The following is a 19,519-nucleotide window of genomic DNA, read 5'->3' as shown; positions in this document are numbered from 1 at the left end:
TCGCGAATCACAAATGAAACGCTCTTTTATGACACGTCAATTCAACCCATACGTCGATGCTTCCCAATTTCAGCAGAGAAAAAATCTTCAGCGGAAGGAAAAACTTTAATAAAGTGCTACTTGAAGGATTGGAACCACCTCTAGAACGGACCTCTAGAATACGAATCCACTGCTTTCGCAACTGTGCCAGATCGCATTGCTGTCACCAGTTACCAGCTTTTACCAGATAATCAAAAAAATTTAGTAAAACAGAGGAAACAAATATTTAAATTGCCAAAATTCAGTTCACAATTAAATTGAGCACAGAATTGCAAAGAAAATCTTTAGCGGCTTGGCTTGGCCTGTTCAGCTTTATTCGCTCGAAATCGACCAACTGAAAAATTTTTAGCCAGTTTTTCTAGATAACTTCTTGAAATTCTCAAATGTCGTTCGAATTACGACAGAAACGTCTTTGATATGATAAAGCATTCGACCCACTCCGATAAACCTTTGATACCAGATTTGATCTTGTGTGAAAAACAAAGAAAATTAAAACACACCCGAATACAAAGTTCCTGACCATATTCCAAACTATGTATATATATAGGTCAAATTTAGTTTTAAAAAATATAAACAGCACAAACAACAAACAGAGTGAAATCAGAACACTAAAAGCAACTACAACGTGAAAAAACTTATAAAAAAACTACAACATGGCAACTAAGAGGACAAAACATCAGCAGAAAAACATCAGCCGACAATTTTTTTTGACACGGACTATTTCCAGTTTTTTTTTTTAAAAAAAAAAACATTTCCGGTCAGTTTCTAACCCAGGACCTTTGGCATCCCAGGCGCATTCGTTACCTCCGGACTAAGTGTACCTGAGACGCTCAAAAATTTGAATTCATTATGAACCAAGACACCAAATGATTCAAGTGATTCTGCTAACCTAGCTGAAAAAAGTCTATATTCCAGTTTGATAACGCTTGCTTATCGCAAGCGTAAAAACCAAAAGTCAAAACTTAAAAACTCGAACTTGAGTGTGAACCACTATTTAAGATTTCATGAAACGGAGAAAAATAAGCACGGCCTATATTAGTTCATTGACAACTCAAAAACTAAATAAGTTATGAACCTTATTCCAGCATCCTTCACGCATCTCTTCTATCAAATGTACTCACCTCTTAAAGAGAACTGTCGAAAGTTTTATAAATGTAGTAAAACTAAATAGTTGATACACAATTTACATATTTACAGCTGATCATAAATTAACCAAAACTCATTATTCACAATCACGCACTTAAATATACACTCCATAGTTGATCAATTTTGATATTTAAGAATATTTTTGTAATTTTCTTTTGGCTGTTTCTAAATGTCTGAATCAGTTTTACAATTTCCTCAACGATTTTTTTTTGTTTACCAACACTTTACCTGGCTTACTGTCAATCGATTTCAAGCTATCAATGAACTCTAAAACTTATTGAAGAAAGCGAGAACAGCATTTAGGTCGTAAGCGTCTAAGACTGCAGTTAGATCGTCCACTCTGTTCCTTACATTGACTCCTTTGCATTTGAACTTGTCTATGAACAGATCTGTCACCATGCCGTACAGTCTCTCCAAGTGTGCAGGCTGTCTGGTGAACTCGTCTCTGATCTTCTTTTCTTGTTCTATGATCTCCTGTTACAAAAAAGCACTAAATTGCAGAGCAGGTTTTCATAGAAAAACCGAAGATAGTCTTTTCACCTTAATAGCCCCCCAAATAGAAATCACCACGACCAGAAAACAGTGGAAATTAATTTCTTTCTTACAAGCCGACAAAAAATCAGACGAAAGCCCCAAATTCAAAAAATGTTTGAAAAAATTATCGAAAAAGACAACCAACATTTTCAGACGTTTGTCTCGTTTTGCATATGTTCATTTTGCGGAAAACAAGCGAATTAGGTTTACAGCCAATGTTGAAATAGCATCAAAATAAAACTTAGATAGCGTTTACAGAGCCGAAAATACTTGAGCAGACGCGAGTTTAGCCGAAAGAAATGTTGTCATAAGAACTCCGATCTATTAAAACCCGAACAACTATTTTCACAGAAATGAAAAAAAAAAATGAAAAACATAGCCAACATACAGTTGGGGAAGTCAATAAACAAAATAAAAAAAATGTATTTAAAAATTTATATGCCCTTAAAGCTCTTTGAATTTGAAGATCAAATAATTCTCACTTTTTTTGATAAATTTAACCCAATTTGAGAAAACTCGATCAATAAGTTAAGTTTTATTTCGCTGGGAAATCTGATAATAATTTTCCCATTTCAAAGTTGATCATGTTTTTCGTGATTTTCACACTTTTGCTGTTGGATAGCAGAGTTTGCCTTCCTTTTAACAGAAGAAATGAAGTGAACTGAAAAAAAAAAATCAAAAGTTAACCGCGAAAATTCAAAATTGGGTGAGAACAAATTTTGAGACTTTTTTCTTTAAAAACAAAAAAAAATCACCAAGACCTTTATAAGTGTACTCGCTACGTTCATTACTCCTAGTCAAAAGTCAAACCGAAAAAAAATCAAATCAAATATGAACGTGGCAGATCATAGAGGCATTTAGCGTAGTGGTAAGGCGTTCACTTTGAAATCGTCAGATCAAGTATTCGATCCCATGCCATGGCAATGATAGTGTGTGAGGACTAGCTCTAACTTGACCTCTAGCTTCAGGTCTACCACAGCCTGACCAATTTCGGCTGCAATAGTGGTACCACGTGAAAGTTGTAGATGAAAAAAAAACGGCCTTGAGGCGCGAAAAAGAGCTTCACTCAACAAAATAACACAGTCTGGAATCTGAGGAGATAATACAAATTGAGTATCCCCGACAGGACTGTTAAGGCCTACTGATAGCTCCTCTGCGATTCGCAGGAACACCATTATAGAATGTGAACAGACTTTGAGACTTTTCCTGTAAAAAAAAACTAATGCAAAATCATCACGACCTATGAACTACGTTCATCATTTGTTAAAAAAAACTAAAATAGATCAAATCGAAGTTGCCAAACTTACAGCCAACAAAACAAACTTTGAGGCATTTAGAATTCATAGATGTTCAAAATATGTCTGTTGGCGAACTCACATGCTTTTGTTAGACAAGCTGTTTTTTTTCCAAAAAATGCACTTGTTAATCGCAAGCGCAACAAGTGAATTTTTTACCATAAAAATTGAAGTACCTGATATTCTGGCGCTAGGAATGAGATGTCATCCTCCTGCATCTGCAGGTCCTTCAGTCCGTCAATCAATTGGACCTTCTTAGCCAGCATGGTCTGGTACTCCATCTTAGGATGGATGAGACGCAACACATGGGCCACAGTGCTCTCCTCCATACTTACATTCGCATTCAAAGACACTTTCCGTTTAATTGCCTCCCGACTAATCACGTCTTTCAAAATGGCTGAAATAAAACTGACTTCAATACGCTGCCATCAGTCAAATGGAAAAGCGTTTGAAAAGTACAGCGAATTATTTTGAATGATATTTTTTCTTATTTTTCACAGAATAGAATATAGTATCTTTTATCAGCTCTTCCAATTCAGTGAAACGTAAACGATTACCACTTTCTTGACCTAACTTAAGAAAACTCGATCGATAAGCAGAATAATGAAAACTACCTATCAATCCAGTTTTCTTAAGTTAGGTCAATTTTTTCAAGAAAGTGTTAATCGTTTACATTTCCCTGAATGGAAGAGCTTTTATAAGATGATACATTTTATTCTATAAATATGAAAGTTCTTATAGTTAAATCCATTTTTCAACCTCAAAATGTAGGGCCAAACTTGACTTCAAAGAGTCCCAAAAACAAACTTCATGGCATCTCATACTGGCGCCACTACATACTACACCATATAGTATCATCGATGAAAATTAACAATACTTAAAACTTCTCCAAGAATTGGATTAAAAGCTATTTTTGAATTGAGCTTCTGAAAATCATTCAGTGATGTGTTCTTCTTCGACATGTGCTGGAATACACACATAAACCTTAAAATCATACAATGCAGATCAAGTAATGAAATTGACCTATTGTCGAAATATTGTCCGATTTGAAGACAGCCTTGTTCTTCTCGTACATGATTGACAGGTCCGTGTCCAGAAACACAGATACGAAATTAAGATTGACCGATTCCGCAGCTGGAGGTCTCTCGGATACCTCTGGGAGACAATAACGAACCCACGAGTGCATATCGGACAAACTGAAGTTTCCCTCTATTGTAAGTTCGTTGTAATCTTTCCCTTCGTCTGTGTAATGGGACCTCTGGTGAAGTGAGAGGGGTTTGATCACGTACTCGAGTACTTGACAGAACTTTGGTTGCGTCTTAGGAGTAACATACACCTGTATCAAACAACTAACTTCGGTGATACATTACAAAGGTGGTATGTTATACTTCGCCTATTATTTAAAATTTATTTCAAAAGCCTAACTGGAACACTGGTACTACTATGATAGTGTGGTCCCTCGAAAAAGCAACTATGATAGACAGGTCCCGCATGCATTTCGCATGTTATAATTTTGAAAACTAATTTGTGTATAAATTATTCATTTCAAAAATCTTGCAAAATATGTTCAGCCAGAAACTTTTCAGATTAAAAATTGTAATCACTGTTGTTGATATATTGAAATTTGCTCGCTCTACTTTATTTTACGGCTTAACAACCATATAATTGGGTTGATTTATTTGTCATGAAAACCCACTATTGGCGGTTTTCTTTAAATTTTCAACCTTAATTGGTGAGGGGGAGGTTTTAAGAGGTAACAAAACATGAAATTTGTTTGAAAATATACTGCGACATCTTTCTGAAAGGCGTAATCATAATTATGAAACGATTTGAGAGCTCTAGGTGTCTTATTCTCAAGGGACCTGGTTATTTTCAAGGGACCACTCTTTCATAGTAGTACCGGAACACTTTTTGGCGAAAGAGTAAAAATTGAATTTTTGAATAGCATTTCATTTGGCAGAGAAATGTATTTACAAAAACTATCTTAGTAGTAAGTACAAGTGATTGAAAATTAAATGACTAAATTGTGCATTATGGTTCTCAAATTTAATACACGCACTATTCTCAAAATTGCCACCTATTGTAACATATCACTTAGGGTTGTGCGAAATTACTTACTAGTAAGTAAGTTACTAGTAAATGTACTAGTAACTTACTAGTAAGTAAAATAAGGCTTATTACTAGTAAGTTGAACCAAAATGAAATTTTTGAAAGAAATGAGGCTCAATTATCAGTCGAAAGAGCAGATAAACATGTTTTCATATAATGCAACGCTGCTTTACTTAAAAATACTGATCATAATGATTATTTAGCTGATTTTGAGTTGGTGTAAAATGAATAGTCTTCTAACTCGGTAGTTTTCAAGCAGACCCTGAGTTTTTGAACTTACTAGTAATTCAAAGTAACTTACTAGTAAAAAAGTGGTAACTTACTAGTAAACGAATTTTACTTACTAGTAACTGCACAACCCTACTATCACCCAAACCTCTAGACATAAAGCTCTTGGACCCGGCTGAGTCAAGTTATGGCATGTCATCATACTAAGGATGTTGGATTTAAATTCAGCTAAAATACATGTTCCGATTCTTCTCGCCCATTGAATAATTAGGTCTTCAGTTTGCAGTTAAGTTCTTCTTAAGCAACGTTAGTTTTATGCATCAACAACAAGGTTCACATTAGGCAAAATCAAGTTAAGGTAATTGCATATAAACTCATTCAGGTCACTTTGTCTTTTAAAGGAAGTGAAACAAAGCAAAAAACTTCATATATATTTATTTTCGCGCAATATGGGTTCCTTTTAGCTAATCAATTTGAATAAGCTTTATAAATCAAACCGCTAAAAATAGTATTACCCGGCTATAAGAATCATGCTGTCGAAAATGTAATTAAAATACCCTTTACATTATTATAACCTTAGTAGCCAATTTCCAAAGAAAACTAAGCAGTCCATAGCTAACCTTCAATGTGCCATACTGGCCTTCTATTGTTCTGAGCTTCACTTCAAACCTGGTTGTGTTGGCTTGACACCTGAAAGTGACCAGCAGAAAGTTCCCCTCCGAAGGATCGCATTCACTTGTGCTCATCACCGCCGAACTCTTATCCGAGTCTATTATGTCCACTGGAACGTCACTTTGTAATAGAATCACGTCAAGTGATACTTGCGTTTCCAGAGCTAGAATATAACTGGCGTCTTCTCGACTTAGCACGAATTTGTCATTCACTTGAAACGGCGCCGCTGCTGAATACGCTTGGCCAGACTTAGCACTGGCCGAAGCCTGTTGAAACTTTTCTTTTTCTTTACTTAATGTCGTTTGCATTACTTTGATTTCGTTTTCAAGCTCGGTCACTTTCTGCACTTGGTTCTCGTTCACAACTGTAGGCAGGGGCGCATCTGAAGAATGCACGACGATGTCTTGCATCTCTGAAGTTAGTCCGAACACCCAGCCCTTGTATGTGGTCACTATGATTTCATCCACTCCGCTTGAATTCACTTGTCCGCCTGCAATTAATTCAACAATTTTGATCAATTTTTTGTCAAAATTTTTTGAACCCGCGAAAAAAGCAGAAAAAAGCATATACGTTAAATCCTCATTTTCTGCAGAGGTTCATGGATTGAGATCCATCAAAGTATCAATTAAGACTCTCGCTATCATTTGCGCAACAGCAGCCAGTATTAACATCCTCAAAAGTGACTGTAATTCCTCAGCTTTCTTTGAACGATTGTAATGCAATAAACCTGGAATTTGAAATTGAATAAAAAAAACTAGCGACTTCGATTGGAAAAATTGAACGAGTGTTTGTTTGTGTAACCAATACAGAAGAAAGACTATCAATCAACTCACGCTCACCTCTTACTCCAGTTACTGACTCGTTGGCACAAAACGAAAACACAATCTTCGGATCCTCGAAGTCTGACAACGTGAACACTTCCACATATCCGTCATCTCTGCCTACAATCATACACGATGGCTCATCGGGTCCGTATATGTTGTAGAAGTCTATACAGGTCACTCCTCCCCGACCCAGTTCGTTGGAGTGGGACCAGCCATGGTCTGGATTGGATCTTCCGATGGAGATGACACCCAATTGTCCGTCACTCGTTCCATACACAACTTCCTCTCCAGAATAGCCACCGGTTCTATTCAGTAATGTTACACATGTTGGGTTGCCAGGTACCTGGGAAAAGAGTTCACGTTCAGATACCATAGTTCGGTAATTAATGGAAACAATCAACAAAACAAAACTGCCCATACATTTTTTTCGATTTTGTTTTTTTTTGTAATTGTTTTTTTTTCAGGTTAGAACTTCAACAAGAAGATATCCATAATTTGCCACTTTTGTAATCGTTTCCTATCTTGTTTCTGGCACATCAAATGCTCCAACTAACCTCGACCTCATACTGCAGCTCAGATCCCACAAGCACTCTCAGAAGCCTGTCTTGACATGCTAGCACTACACGCATATCAGTATCAGAAGTGTTGAGCACACAGAGCGAGTTTATTTTATCCGTGAGAAGGTAATAGTCGGTCTCTTTCAAGTCCACAAATCTGTTGTACACGTGATCTGTCGCCAGAAACATGCTGCTTCCCTTCACTACGCACGACTTTACAGGCCCACTCATCCCCGAGGGAAAGGACAGAAAATTTTTCCCTGTTAATAAAAAATTTCCAATATTACCCCAACTTCCAGATTGAACAGCTCTAGATTTTTAGCCTTTTAACTTATATTTCGAGAAGAATTAAGGTAAAAGCTGAATACCTAAAGAAGAGCTTCTACTTAATATTATCCAAAAACACCATGGCATTATATTTACAGCCTCGTTCAAAAACATCTCAAGTGGCCAACAAACGAGCTAAGGCCAACAAACGACTAAAAGAAATCACTGATAGCCCTTTAATGTCATTTTACTAAATAAAATACCAAGTTTTGCGCAAATTTTTTGAGATTAAACCCTTCTTAAATTTTATTGCAAAAGTTTGGCCAGAATTTTGCAAAATAGTTTGCACCATATTGATTTCTCTAAAGTTCTAAGCAAGTTTTTTCATCAGTTTTATCAATTACATAAGTAGAGTGCTGATTTAAATTATCCGGCAAAAACAAATAAAATTTGAAACTCGTTTTTCTCAAAATAGGTCAATTTCAGATAAAACTGATGAAAAACTTGCTTAGAACTATAGAGAAATCAATATGGTGCACACTATTTTGCAAAATTCTGGCCAAACTTTTGCAATAAAATTTAAGAAGGATTTAATCTCAAAAAATTTGCGCAAAAACTTGGTATTTTATTTAGTAAAATGACATTAAAGGGCTATCAAACGAAAATTGAGAAGATTATTCTCTTCTTACACTTTGTTGGGAAACATAATAAGCTCACTGAGATATAACTTTTTAAACAGAATTAATAATTAAGGCTTCATTTTCACTCAGCTAAACACCAAAAATGGTAGTTTTCAGGGAAAACATTAGGACCCAAATTTTGCAAAATAAATTACATCAAACTAATTCTGCTAAAATTTTGAGCAAGTTTTGTCATTATCAATTTTTGCCCTAATTTAAGTCCATTGAGTAAACTGCGTTTCAATTTTCAAATTTTATTCGCTTTGTCCGGATAACTTAAAGCTGCACTATGCTTGCAAAATGAAACCAGCACCAGAAACCAGAAGAACTTTTAAAGCGAAAAAAAAATGGAAATTAAACAATATCTTGAAACTGCCTTCATCTTTACAAATGTTAGTTACGTTACACTGAAGCGGTGAAAACTCCTTGAGCCTTTAAGCAAAGTCCATGGTTGGATAAGTAAGCCGACCAAAAATACGCAGACAAAAATAACACGATCATATCCCAGATATAAACAAAAATAGCTGGTTGTTGTCCAAGTAGCAGAGAATGTTCCGAACATACTCAAAAAAACTACAAAATTAAAGTTCTTCAAATTAATAAGTTTTTTCAAATTGGTGTTGTTTTTTGCGCGTGGTTGAAAATATTATACACAAGCTTAAAAAGTTAGTAAATTAGGCATAAACGACTTCTTGAAAAAAAAAAGTATAACGTACAAAAAATTAAAATAAAACAAATCGAAACTTCTATTCTTTTGCACAATCATTTTTTTTAAAATTTCTCAGAGCAAAAACAAACAATTAATGATAGCTGGTTACTGCGCAAGTAGCGCAGAATGTTCCAACCATTTCCTTTAAAAATATAACCAAAAATTTATTTCAAATTAGTGTCGTTTTTTCTGCTCGGTGTGATAAAAAATCTAAACCAAAAAAACAGAGCTTAGGAATACTTGACAATCATATTATCACAAGCAATTTGGAAAACAATTGCTCTAAAAAATGACTAAAAAACGAAAATCAAATTGCAGACTTTTTGAATATTTGAAGTTTTCGATTCCAACGGCGCTTAAAATACTCCAAAAAAATTAACTTTAATCCATTAAAACTCAGTTTTCACGGCTTAAACTAAGCTATTGCAAGCTTCAAAGCTACTTAAATGAGCTTTAAAGAAATTAGAAAATGAAAAATCCAAAGTTTCAAACCGGTTTTTCTCAACACTTGGACATTGTGGAAATTTTTAAATGTTGTTCGAATCACGACAGAAAAAGCTTTAACATGATCTATCACTCTACTCACTCCGATGATGTTCATAAAAAAAAGAAAAAACTAAAATACCCCCCGAAGTTTTCCCCCATTTTTCAAATTGTCGGAACAAAAGGTTACCCCCCGAAGTTTTCCCCCATTTTTCAAATTGTCGGAACAAAAAGTAACGTCCAGTCATGACTCAAATTCTTAGGCTCCCAAGGCAATCAATTTACCTCTAGACTACATAGGAAGGGCGGGCATGGAAATATTGAGGTTTATAAATTAAGCAAATCCACTTTCCGACAAATTTGTCAGATTCACGTGTTTCTCCGTACTACGTTTACTTTTGTTATTGGAGATGGTAAATTGCTTTCCATTTATCAAATGATAGTGACGTGAATTCCGAAAATCAAAAACCGAACCGCTAAAAACTGAGTTTGAGCGTGATCTGAAAAATCTACAAAGCTACTTTTGTGAGAAATATAACATCAACCCTAGTCCCACGCCCATTTATGCCCTTTGGTTAGAAAGGCGTAGCCGAAAAGGCATTTTTTCGGACAGCCATCTTCTTCTTTTTTTCTACAATTTTAGACAATCTCAAAAGAGTGAATTATAATTAAATAACTAGTTTTTTAAATTACTTTTCATTATCTCAAATTAGTGAAAATGGTACTGAACACGAACACAAAAATATTTATTACTACTGGCAGCACTTACACATTATGTTAAGATTGCGATGGCTGTTAGTGCGCTGATTTTTAATACAAAAAAGGACCATTTGCAGCACTTTGCAAATCACTGAGACCAAGATACAAAAGAAAGCTGAAGTTAGAATCAATATTGAGTAAAACTGTAATAATTAAAGCTAAAAGTCAGAAAACATTTTATTTGGATCAGAACTACCGCTTGCCTTGGACCGTCCATTAGTGTAGCAAAAGCTAAGTAAGCTGATAAAAACTTAGCAGAGCGCTATTTAGATAGAAAAGCACTTTTAAAAAAAATAAGTTATTTTAGAGTGAAAATCTCTTCTTTCAATGGAAAAAATTCACCGCTACATAATTTCTTTTTTTTCAATTCTTGATTTGAAAAAATCTTGACATTTGTCTGGCCAAACGTATTCAGTTATGATAAATTGATGAAACAACTATAGCAGGTCATGAAATCGAAAAAATAAAGACTAGCAAGACAAAAATGACATCAGAACAAATAAAACTGAAGAATCTTTTGAACTCAGCTCTTCCCCGCTAAATTCTAAGAATAGCTACAAAGTCTTCAACGTCAGAAGCACCTTGAAAACTTTGTGCGCAAAGAAAAGTTAATATGAATTTTAAAAAGTAGCTGTTAACAATGCAAACTGCATTACAGTCTGAAAATTTCTACCTTGGAACCTAGGACCAATTTCTACAATTTTATGCCAGAAAAATGCCAATATGTTGTTTGTGCTAGGAAATGAGAATGATCACCCAATAAGAATGAGAGAAAAATGCAAATGCGAGCTACTATCTCCGTCAAACTTCTTAGTTCAAACTTTACGTTCAGTCCTTTCCATTATTGGCTTTTTGAGTATTCAGGTTTTGTACTATCATAATTCAGCTAAAGCATGCTCAAGCTAATTTATTATTGGCTTTATTGGAAAAAAAGCTTTACGGGTGCAGCATTTCTAACGTTTCTGCTAATTGCTGATACTTGCCTTTTCGATTGAAAGCTTTCACATCTGAAAGTGTCACTGCAAAAATTTTGTCCGAAGGGCTTCCGAGCTGACCACCTAACGTTATGACATCAACCTGTTTCTGGAGTGGAGCTTTGAACACAGTACTGGTTGCGCCTTTCTTAACGCCAAAAACTATCAAGTTGTCATTTCTATCAGCGACTACCACTTTCTTAAATCAAATTTGCAATAGTTTTAATTATTGTTGTAAAGACATCAAAAACGATTAATTGATTTAATGAGATGAGGATACCTGAGTTTGGCCTTCTTTGCCTGGAAGAAGTTCTAAGCATTTTGTATTTATTTGCCCTAAATTGATATAGTCCAGCCGCTGAAGCACAAGGGACATTATATCTGAAATTTATCAATGCGACATCACTAAAGCAAAACACGCTATAAAACATCTTAGGTTAAAATCAAACCCAGAATTCTAAACTCAGGACCAAGGAAAAAACAAGCGCTGAAATAAAAGATCGCAGCGCAGTAAATCTACACATATCCGGTTCCCGTTGATTGTAAAATAATTCTTCAATTAAAAATAATTTGTGCCGCGTGCGTACTCGGCACAATAAATGACAAAACAACGAAATTATTTATTTGGATTACATAATATATTGTTTTTTTCTCGTGTCGAGTTACATGTTCTTAGCCAAGGAACGTATAAGAACAAGAACTAAAAAATCGCAGAAATTTACAGGAAAATTTTATCAATGATTAGGTAATTTATTATGCAATTACAGTTGTTTAAATTTGATTGCCGACGATAGCAAATTCCTTGATATTTTGAAGAGAAACGCCTACTCGCCGGCTCAGGAAGATCTACAAATTTGTGAACGTTGGTGTACCGCAAACTCAATGGAGTTTAATGCTTCGAAATGTCACATCATGACATTCAGCGCCAATTCGCAATCACCTGCACTGAAGCTGAATAACATCTATTTGGAACAAAGTCGTAGCGAGAAAGACTAACGGATAACAGTTTCCGACACGTTAAAATGGACTTCCCATATTCAGAAAGTCTGTGACAGAGCAAACAAAATGTTTCACATGGTCAAACGAAATGTGTCTCGTCTACTGCCATATCAACAAAAACTTCATCTATACAAATCAATGGTTTTACCGATCTTGAGTTACGGTATTCCAGCTTGGTGTCCGTCTAAAACCGACATGAGAACCATTGAATCGGTTCAACGAAGAGCTACAAACTGGATATTAGATTTCAATGATCTGTCATACAAAGAAAGACTCGCGGCATTGAACTTACTTCCCATTTCCTTATGTCTTCAAGTTATCGATTTACTATTTTTCTCTTGGCTCATCAATGGCGATTATATGATAGACTTAGATCATTACCTCTCATCAACACCAGCATCACTGTATGCCACCAGGTCGTCTACTACCTTGAACTATAATTTAAGAAAAGTGCGGTTGGACATTAGCGGAACTAATTTCTGGCATAGAGTACCAAGACGGATAGGTGGTCTCGGATTAGGATCTGCCTCTGTTGTCTGTTCTTGCCGCATGCGGGTATCTCTCGTCTGTTGGCAGTTCTTCACTCCTTTGTTCCGAAATCCTCAATAAGCCTTTCTCAGACCCTTTGTATGAAGGAGCCTTGTTACAATGGTATGAGCTCTCTGGCTCCACTACTATCCCCGAGAACAACTTTCAGAAGTCTTGGTCTGACCCCGTATACAGAACCCGGTTTAATAATCTGATCACCGACGCACCTGCCAATAAATCTCGCATTCGTCTTAAGTCTTTCGAGGGTAAGCTACAGTCTGCTTGGCTCACCGCCCTTTGGGCCTCAAGCTTTCCAATATCCATCTCCGAATATCTCTCGCTCTTCGTCTTGGTGTTCTCATATGTGAGCCTCACGTGTAACATTCGCCCGGAAGATACATATCGACGGATAACAAAACTAAGTCTTAAGACGACTGGCTAGCGTCTAAACAGAGCTTTGCATGTTTTTCACCGTCTCTACCAAGCCAGTACTTTTCGGTGGTCTTTCTTACATCAGGCTGACAAAAACGTTACTGTTCCCCGGCTTCGACCAGAACGCTCAAATTAACTGAATTACATGCAAAGTTAGTGAGCTCATGGCTGGGTCTCTGTATCCCCAGACCACGAGGTCACTCCTAAAAACAGGGCTACTACTTATTATATTACTATTGTTTTTGTTCAGTAGATAAAAATCATCATCTCCATCGAAGATGGATCAACCCTTTCCCCCCTACTTCTAGCTCCTCATTCTTGTCAAAACGAATTAAGATCTTAATTAAATTCAAGTCAGGACATGACGGATGCTAAAATTCAATATAAGTTCATAAAAGTCCACGTCCCGAGACCCTTCCGGATTCTTGAATCCGGTGAATCAAGCTTCTTAATATCCAGTTCACAATAACTCGGAAGGCTGGGTTTTACCCTTCACCGTTGCTCGCAACGGCCTTGCAACTATTGTAACAGCACAATAGTTGCAACTCGGAACGTCCTCTGCTGTTCGGTAGTTCGTTGTAGTTTTTTAGTCTCGATTTCGTACTGTTCGTAATCGCAGATAAAAGTTGTTCTGTTTCTTTCTGCTATTTTAGCTAAAATGGCCGTCTCTGACGTTTCTCAGAAATATGACGTCATAATTCGAATTTTTAAAAATTAGAATTCCAGAATCTTCTAGCCTTCACCGTTTGGCTAATCGTTCAAATAACGTCCTTATCCGTTCTAAATCGCCAATTCGGAAGGCTTGCTGCTAAAATACCGAATTCTGCAGAGACTGCATTTTGGCCATTCTGGTCGAATGTCACAACGTCTGCCGTTGTGGTGAGCACGTCGACACTTTTGGAGGCCACGGTCATTCGTGCAGGAGAAGCGCCGGCAGGCTTCAGCGCCATTCAATGATTAACGATGTAGTGAAGCGAGCTTTAGGATCGAGCAACATTCCTTCAGTTCTCGAGCCTCCTGGTCTGTCCACAGCAGACCAGAAACGTCCAGATGGACTCACGTTGGTGCCTTGGGAGAGAAGTCAGTCACTCATATGGGATGCCACTGTTGTCGACGCCCTGGCACCAAGCCGTCTGTCCTCTGGCACTGCATCTCAATTCTCGGCTGCCTCTGAAGCCGAAAACCGTAAAACTTCGAAATACGCTGATTTAATAAATCGAGGATACATTTTCGCCCCAGTTGCTTTCGAGATCCAAGGCGGATGCGGACCACAAACGCTCAAATTTCTCAAGACCCTGGGTAGAAAACTCAACGAAACTACTCAAGAACCAAAGTCTTCATTTTACATGAAACAACGCATCTCCATTGCGATTCAAGTTGGAAACGCGGCGGCTGTCTCAGGGACATTGGGAGATAGCGACGCGCACTCAGAAGTTTATTATTTACTCAAATAGTTACGCGTTTGCCAATTGAAGCGTATTAGTGATAGCTGTGAACTGTGCTTGAAGAGACTTGCTTTTACGAAAAAAAAAATCAATTAATATGAAGTTTGATTTGAATTTATTCCTTAATCAAGACTATGCAACTTACTGCCTGATTACGTGAACTTTCATCAATACATTGGACTGAAGTCTCACCTATTGAAGTTCCTCTGGTCCTACTTCAATAACAATTTCGATATTCAGAACACTTGCTCCTGGCGTTTTGCCTGTAACTGTAATTCGTGTCGCAACGTTATTCCTCGTTGATTTATGTTTGGGGCTCACACCCCCTTAATCTCAACATAGATTATAAAGTTTATATAATAAAAATAACAATTGGTCAAAAAGTTTTGAAACATTTTTAGACATGTTTCTCATTTTTCAGATCTTTGATCGTTTTGTAAATATTGTAAAAAATTTTAATACTGATGATGCACAAAATATGCGAAAACATTTGAATTAACATTTTAAATTTCTTGTAACCCGTAACGTTTATTTTAAAATGCAAAAAGTAAATATAATTCTTCAATTAAAAAAAAAGAACACTTTAATTGCAAAATGATAAGCAATAACATGATGTTTCTTATTTTTTCAGATCATTGATCTTTTTGTAAACCTTGTAACAAAATTTTTTTTATCCTGATGATGCACAAAAAGTGCGAAAACATTGGAATTATTTTTTAAAAATTCTTATACTAGCATGATGCAAGTGTAGGACATGCAATTTTTGTCTAGTATAATAAATATTTATAGAATGATTATATAGTGTAGAAAACCGAGATTAATGTTCAGGAATGAATTGTAAAGCTTTTCGCATAAAGTGTGTGCATCATCAATAATTTTATTACAAAAATACTTTTGTCTTCAAATAAATTTTTTCCACGATGTTTTTCCATAGGTTGCCATAGAGGGATCTTAACTTAAAATAGATAAACAATAACTCTTAATTCTGAATTTCATAGTCTTATATGTTTAGCTGCTGTTTGATAGGTTTGCATTTCTGTTTTCATTTTAGTTCCATACTAACACTGATTTTCTGATGAAAAAACCTGTTTTCGATATAATGACAGCTAAATCTTGGAAGTGTATTTTTTAGGTCTCATCAATAGTTATAAGAAATTTAAAATGTTATTTCAAACGTTTTTGCAAATTTTGTGCATTATGAGGATTAAAATTTTTTTACAGTATTTACAAAATGATCAAAGATCTGAAAAATGAAAAACATGTCTAAAAATGCTCTAAAACTTTTTGACCAATCAAATTTAAACAACTGTAGTTACATACTAAGTTATGTAATCATTGATATTAATTTCCTGTAAATTTCTGAGATTTTTTAATTTTTGTTCTTTAATGGTTATGAAATTTCGATTTGGGAAAATTTTTGATTCTGACATGTCAGTTTTTTAAATTTTAGCCATGTTATCTATAGACTATACTTTTAGTGTTAGTTCCCGGCTCCTGAATTCATCGCGTGTGTTTATCCTCGGCCTCTCACTCCAAATACGCAAAGCCTCTAGTGCGAGTAGCTCATGAGTCTTGGCCGTTTGAACTATAATCTCTGACTTCAGCTCAGCAGTACCAACTACCTCCTTATTACATTCTAACAAGTGTTGCTCTACTGTGGAGTCCCCTTTGCGGTGTTCATCGACCCTCGTGGCTAAATGTCGGACTGTCTGGCCGACATAGGTGGTGTTACATCCACTACATAGAAGCTTATACACCACTTTGGATCTCAGTTCACGAGCAAAGGAAGTTTTGAGGGATGGCAACCATGTTTTCAATTTTCTTGTTGTAAAAATTGTTTGTGCCCCGGATATTTGCCGAACCTTTGCGGCTAACAGTTGAGATGGATTACCTCGATATTGCATTGTAATTAGGGGGATGATCTTTTTAACCATTTATCATTTCTCGGTTCTGATGCCTTCACCTCTAAGTTTTGCTTTCTCTCAATGATCTTGTTAAGAGTTTCAAACACTACCCTGTCCGACCAATTTTTCGGATATTGATTTTCAATCCATTGTTTCCGATTTTTTTCCAATGCCTGGTCAAAATTTTCCCATGTTGAGGTAATTCTGAAAACCCCATGAACCGTCCCTTCAATAACGTTGCTTTTGTACTGCACAGTTGCGCAACCTCTAAAAATTGGAATGGTGCCGGTATCAGTGGGTTTTTGGTACCACCCACATGTGACCTTGTTTCCTGAGTCCCGTTGACAACTAAATCCAAAAAGGCCAAATTACCGTTACTATCAAGTTCTTCTATGGTGAACTGCAAGTTTGGATGCAACTTATTGGCAGCCTCGAGAAGTACCCCAGGATCGCCCTTGACAGTTCTAACTATGTCATCAACATATCTTAGAAAAACTTTAACACCTGTTGTTGTTGTTTGATTGTTGTTTTTGCTTGATTTTTTTTTGTTAAATTTAATCGATTCATATTTGGTTGTATTGAGTTTTAAAAAGTATCTCGAAAAAAAACGAAAAGAATCAATGATGTGGTTCTCGTACTTGATTCTTATGTATGCTGATGGTAAATTATGCTTGATTTTCCGTTGCAAGGCGAAAGCTTTGTCAGCAATTCAACTACAACTGAAGATGAGGCTCGACTTGACATTAAATCAAACTGACACTCGGGTTCACGATTTAGCCGCGCTTTCTTTGATGTAAAAAAATCTAAGCCAAAACATCGCAAAACCTGCATAAAATTGCATGAAAATATTACGAAACGCTGAAGAACTCCAGATATCAGCAAAAACTTTTAAACGCAGAGCAGAGTAGCTTCTGCCCGCTAATTGTTTGACAAGGAATGCCCATGGAATGTAAGGACTGGATCAAAAAATAACCCAAAATACTTTATTTTTGGTTTTTCGGCTTTTTTATTATGATCCTAAATAATAATTAATTTTGAGTGTTGTTTTTGCTTGATGTTTTTTTGCTAAATTTGATCAATGCAGTTTTGGTTGTATTGAGTTTTAAAAAGTGTCTTGAAAATTCAATGCATACAAGAAATGCGTCAATTGTTGAAAATTAGGCTCTGAAACCATATTAGGTTTTACTGAGCAGGTTATTAATCAAAAGATAATCATTGAACTGTTTGTATAATAACTTTTTAAAATTTTTTGTGAGTGCACCTGTAACTGAAATTGTTCGATAATTCTCAGCTATATCTGGGTCCTCTTTTCATACGAAAAATGAGACGTGGGTTTGTTTCATTGAAATCATCTTTTAAAGCCCAAGCTCTTATGACAGATGCTCCAGGTGGTTTAATCGCATTGAGATAAATCAGTTTTTCTTAAACTCAACTTCACTTATAAACCAGAAAACAAGTGCTGTTTGCCATGTTTAATTGATCTAGTGCTAGTGTTCTGTTGAATACTTCATCAGCCTTGCTTACATTTTTTTATGAATAAAAAAATCCAAGTCTGGAAAATTTGTAACTTAGTAAGATCGCCATTTTAAAGTTAAGGGTTATCGTTTTACCAAAAAACTTTTCACCAGCGCAATTTTTTGGATGATTGTTTAGAAATTCTAGTGTCAATTATAAGCTTCCATTTCTGCTGCTCAGTTGTTTTTGAAATAAATTTTTGGTTTGAACTTATCGTCTTTGAAGTTAATTTTTGGTTTGTCGTTACGAATACAAACAGTTTTGGACTGTGCGCATTTTTCAAGGATTTAGCTATATAACAATTGAGATTGTTGAGTTTTTTTGCAGTTTTGTTTTGCCTGTAGATTAATATTTCAACAGCATTGCTTACGTTTTTTTCTGAAAAAAACCTCCAAGTCTGGAAAATTTGTAATTTAGTAAGATCGCCATTTTAAAGTTATTAGGTATCATTTCACCAAAAAAGTTTTGCAGCAGCGCATTTTTTTGGATGATTGTTTAGAGTTTATAGTGTCAATTATAAGCTTCCATTTCTGCTGTTCAGTTGTTTTTGGATTAAAAAGTTTTGATTTGAAATTATCGTCTTTGAAGTTAATTTTTGGTTTGTCTTTACGAACACAAACAGTTTTTGATTGTGCGCATTTTTCAAGGAATTAACTATAAAACAATTGAGATTGTTGAAATTTTTTGCAAGTTTCTTTTGCCTGTAGATTGATATTTTAACAGCGTTGCTTACGTTTTTTTTCTGAAAAAAAACATCCAAGTCTGGAAAATGTGTAGTTTAGTAAGATCGCCATTTTAAAGTTATTGGTTATCTTTTCACCAAAAAAATTTTTCAGCAGCGCAATTTTTTTGGATGATTTTGTAGAGTTTCTAGTGTCCTTTATAAGCTTACATTTCTGCTGCTCAGTTGCTTTTGGATAAAAAATTTTTGAATTGAAATTATCGTCTTCTAGTGAATTTTAGGTTTTTCGTTACGAACACAAACAAATTTTGGTGGTGCGCATTGTTTAAGCAAATAACTATCCAACAGTTGAAAAAATTTAACATTTTTCAGGTTTTTTTTGCACGTAGAAGAGTTCCTATTTACTGTTTTTTGAAGCAGTTTAAAAATCGGTTTCTGACTCTTTTTGTTTATCATAGATTTTACGCTTAAACAGCATAGTTTTATCAATTAATTTTAGGTAAGATACCAACACTGTAGCTAAATGGTCAGCTTTAAATTGGGGTAGTGAAATTGAAAACTTTGTTTTTCATTTCTATTGAGTTTAATCATGAAATAAAATAATCCATTAGCGTTTTTGAATGCGTTGGTATTGATGGATTGGCAACTTCTAGGTTATAAGGCGTCAAAACTGTTTCCAAAGACTCTCTTTCTTCGGAATTTAAATAATTAAGATTGAAATCTCTCATAAAAACAGCG

The 19,519-nt window shown here is 35.5% G+C and overlaps 1 protein-coding gene across 2 annotated transcripts in view; it reads right to left on the bottom strand.

Annotated features, from left to right (window-relative positions):
• Positions 1–1,208: 1,208 nt before the first annotated feature.
• Positions 1,209–19,519, bottom strand: part of LOC134857153 (Bardet-Biedl syndrome 7 protein homolog) — a 159,762-nt gene continuing 141,451 nt past the window's right edge. For both annotated transcript variants that reach the window (XM_063873530.1, XM_063873529.1), the window contains exons 2-9: positions 11,557–11,659; positions 11,286–11,475; positions 7,402–7,664; positions 6,863–7,190; positions 5,972–6,513; positions 4,038–4,350; positions 3,191–3,411; positions 1,209–1,659 (exon numbers count right to left, since the gene is read on the bottom strand). In XM_063873530.1, the coding sequence (XP_063729600.1) occupies positions 1,453–1,659; positions 3,191–3,411; positions 4,038–4,350; positions 5,972–6,513; positions 6,863–7,190; positions 7,402–7,664; positions 11,286–11,475; positions 11,557–11,652 (2,160 nt within the window). In that variant the 5' untranslated portion in view covers positions 11,653–11,659 and the 3' untranslated portion in view covers positions 1,209–1,452. The remainder of the gene's footprint in view (positions 1,660–3,190; positions 3,412–4,037; positions 4,351–5,971; positions 6,514–6,862; positions 7,191–7,401; positions 7,665–11,285; positions 11,476–11,556; positions 11,660–19,519) is intronic.

This window comes from Symsagittifera roscoffensis, chromosome 1 (genome assembly GCF_963678635.1).
Source record: "Symsagittifera roscoffensis chromosome 1, txSymRosc1.1, whole genome shotgun sequence".
In the NCBI taxonomy this organism is placed as follows: domain Eukaryota; kingdom Metazoa; phylum Xenacoelomorpha; order Acoela; family Convolutidae; genus Symsagittifera; species Symsagittifera roscoffensis.
This window is presented reverse-complemented; position numbering and strand designations above follow the sequence as displayed.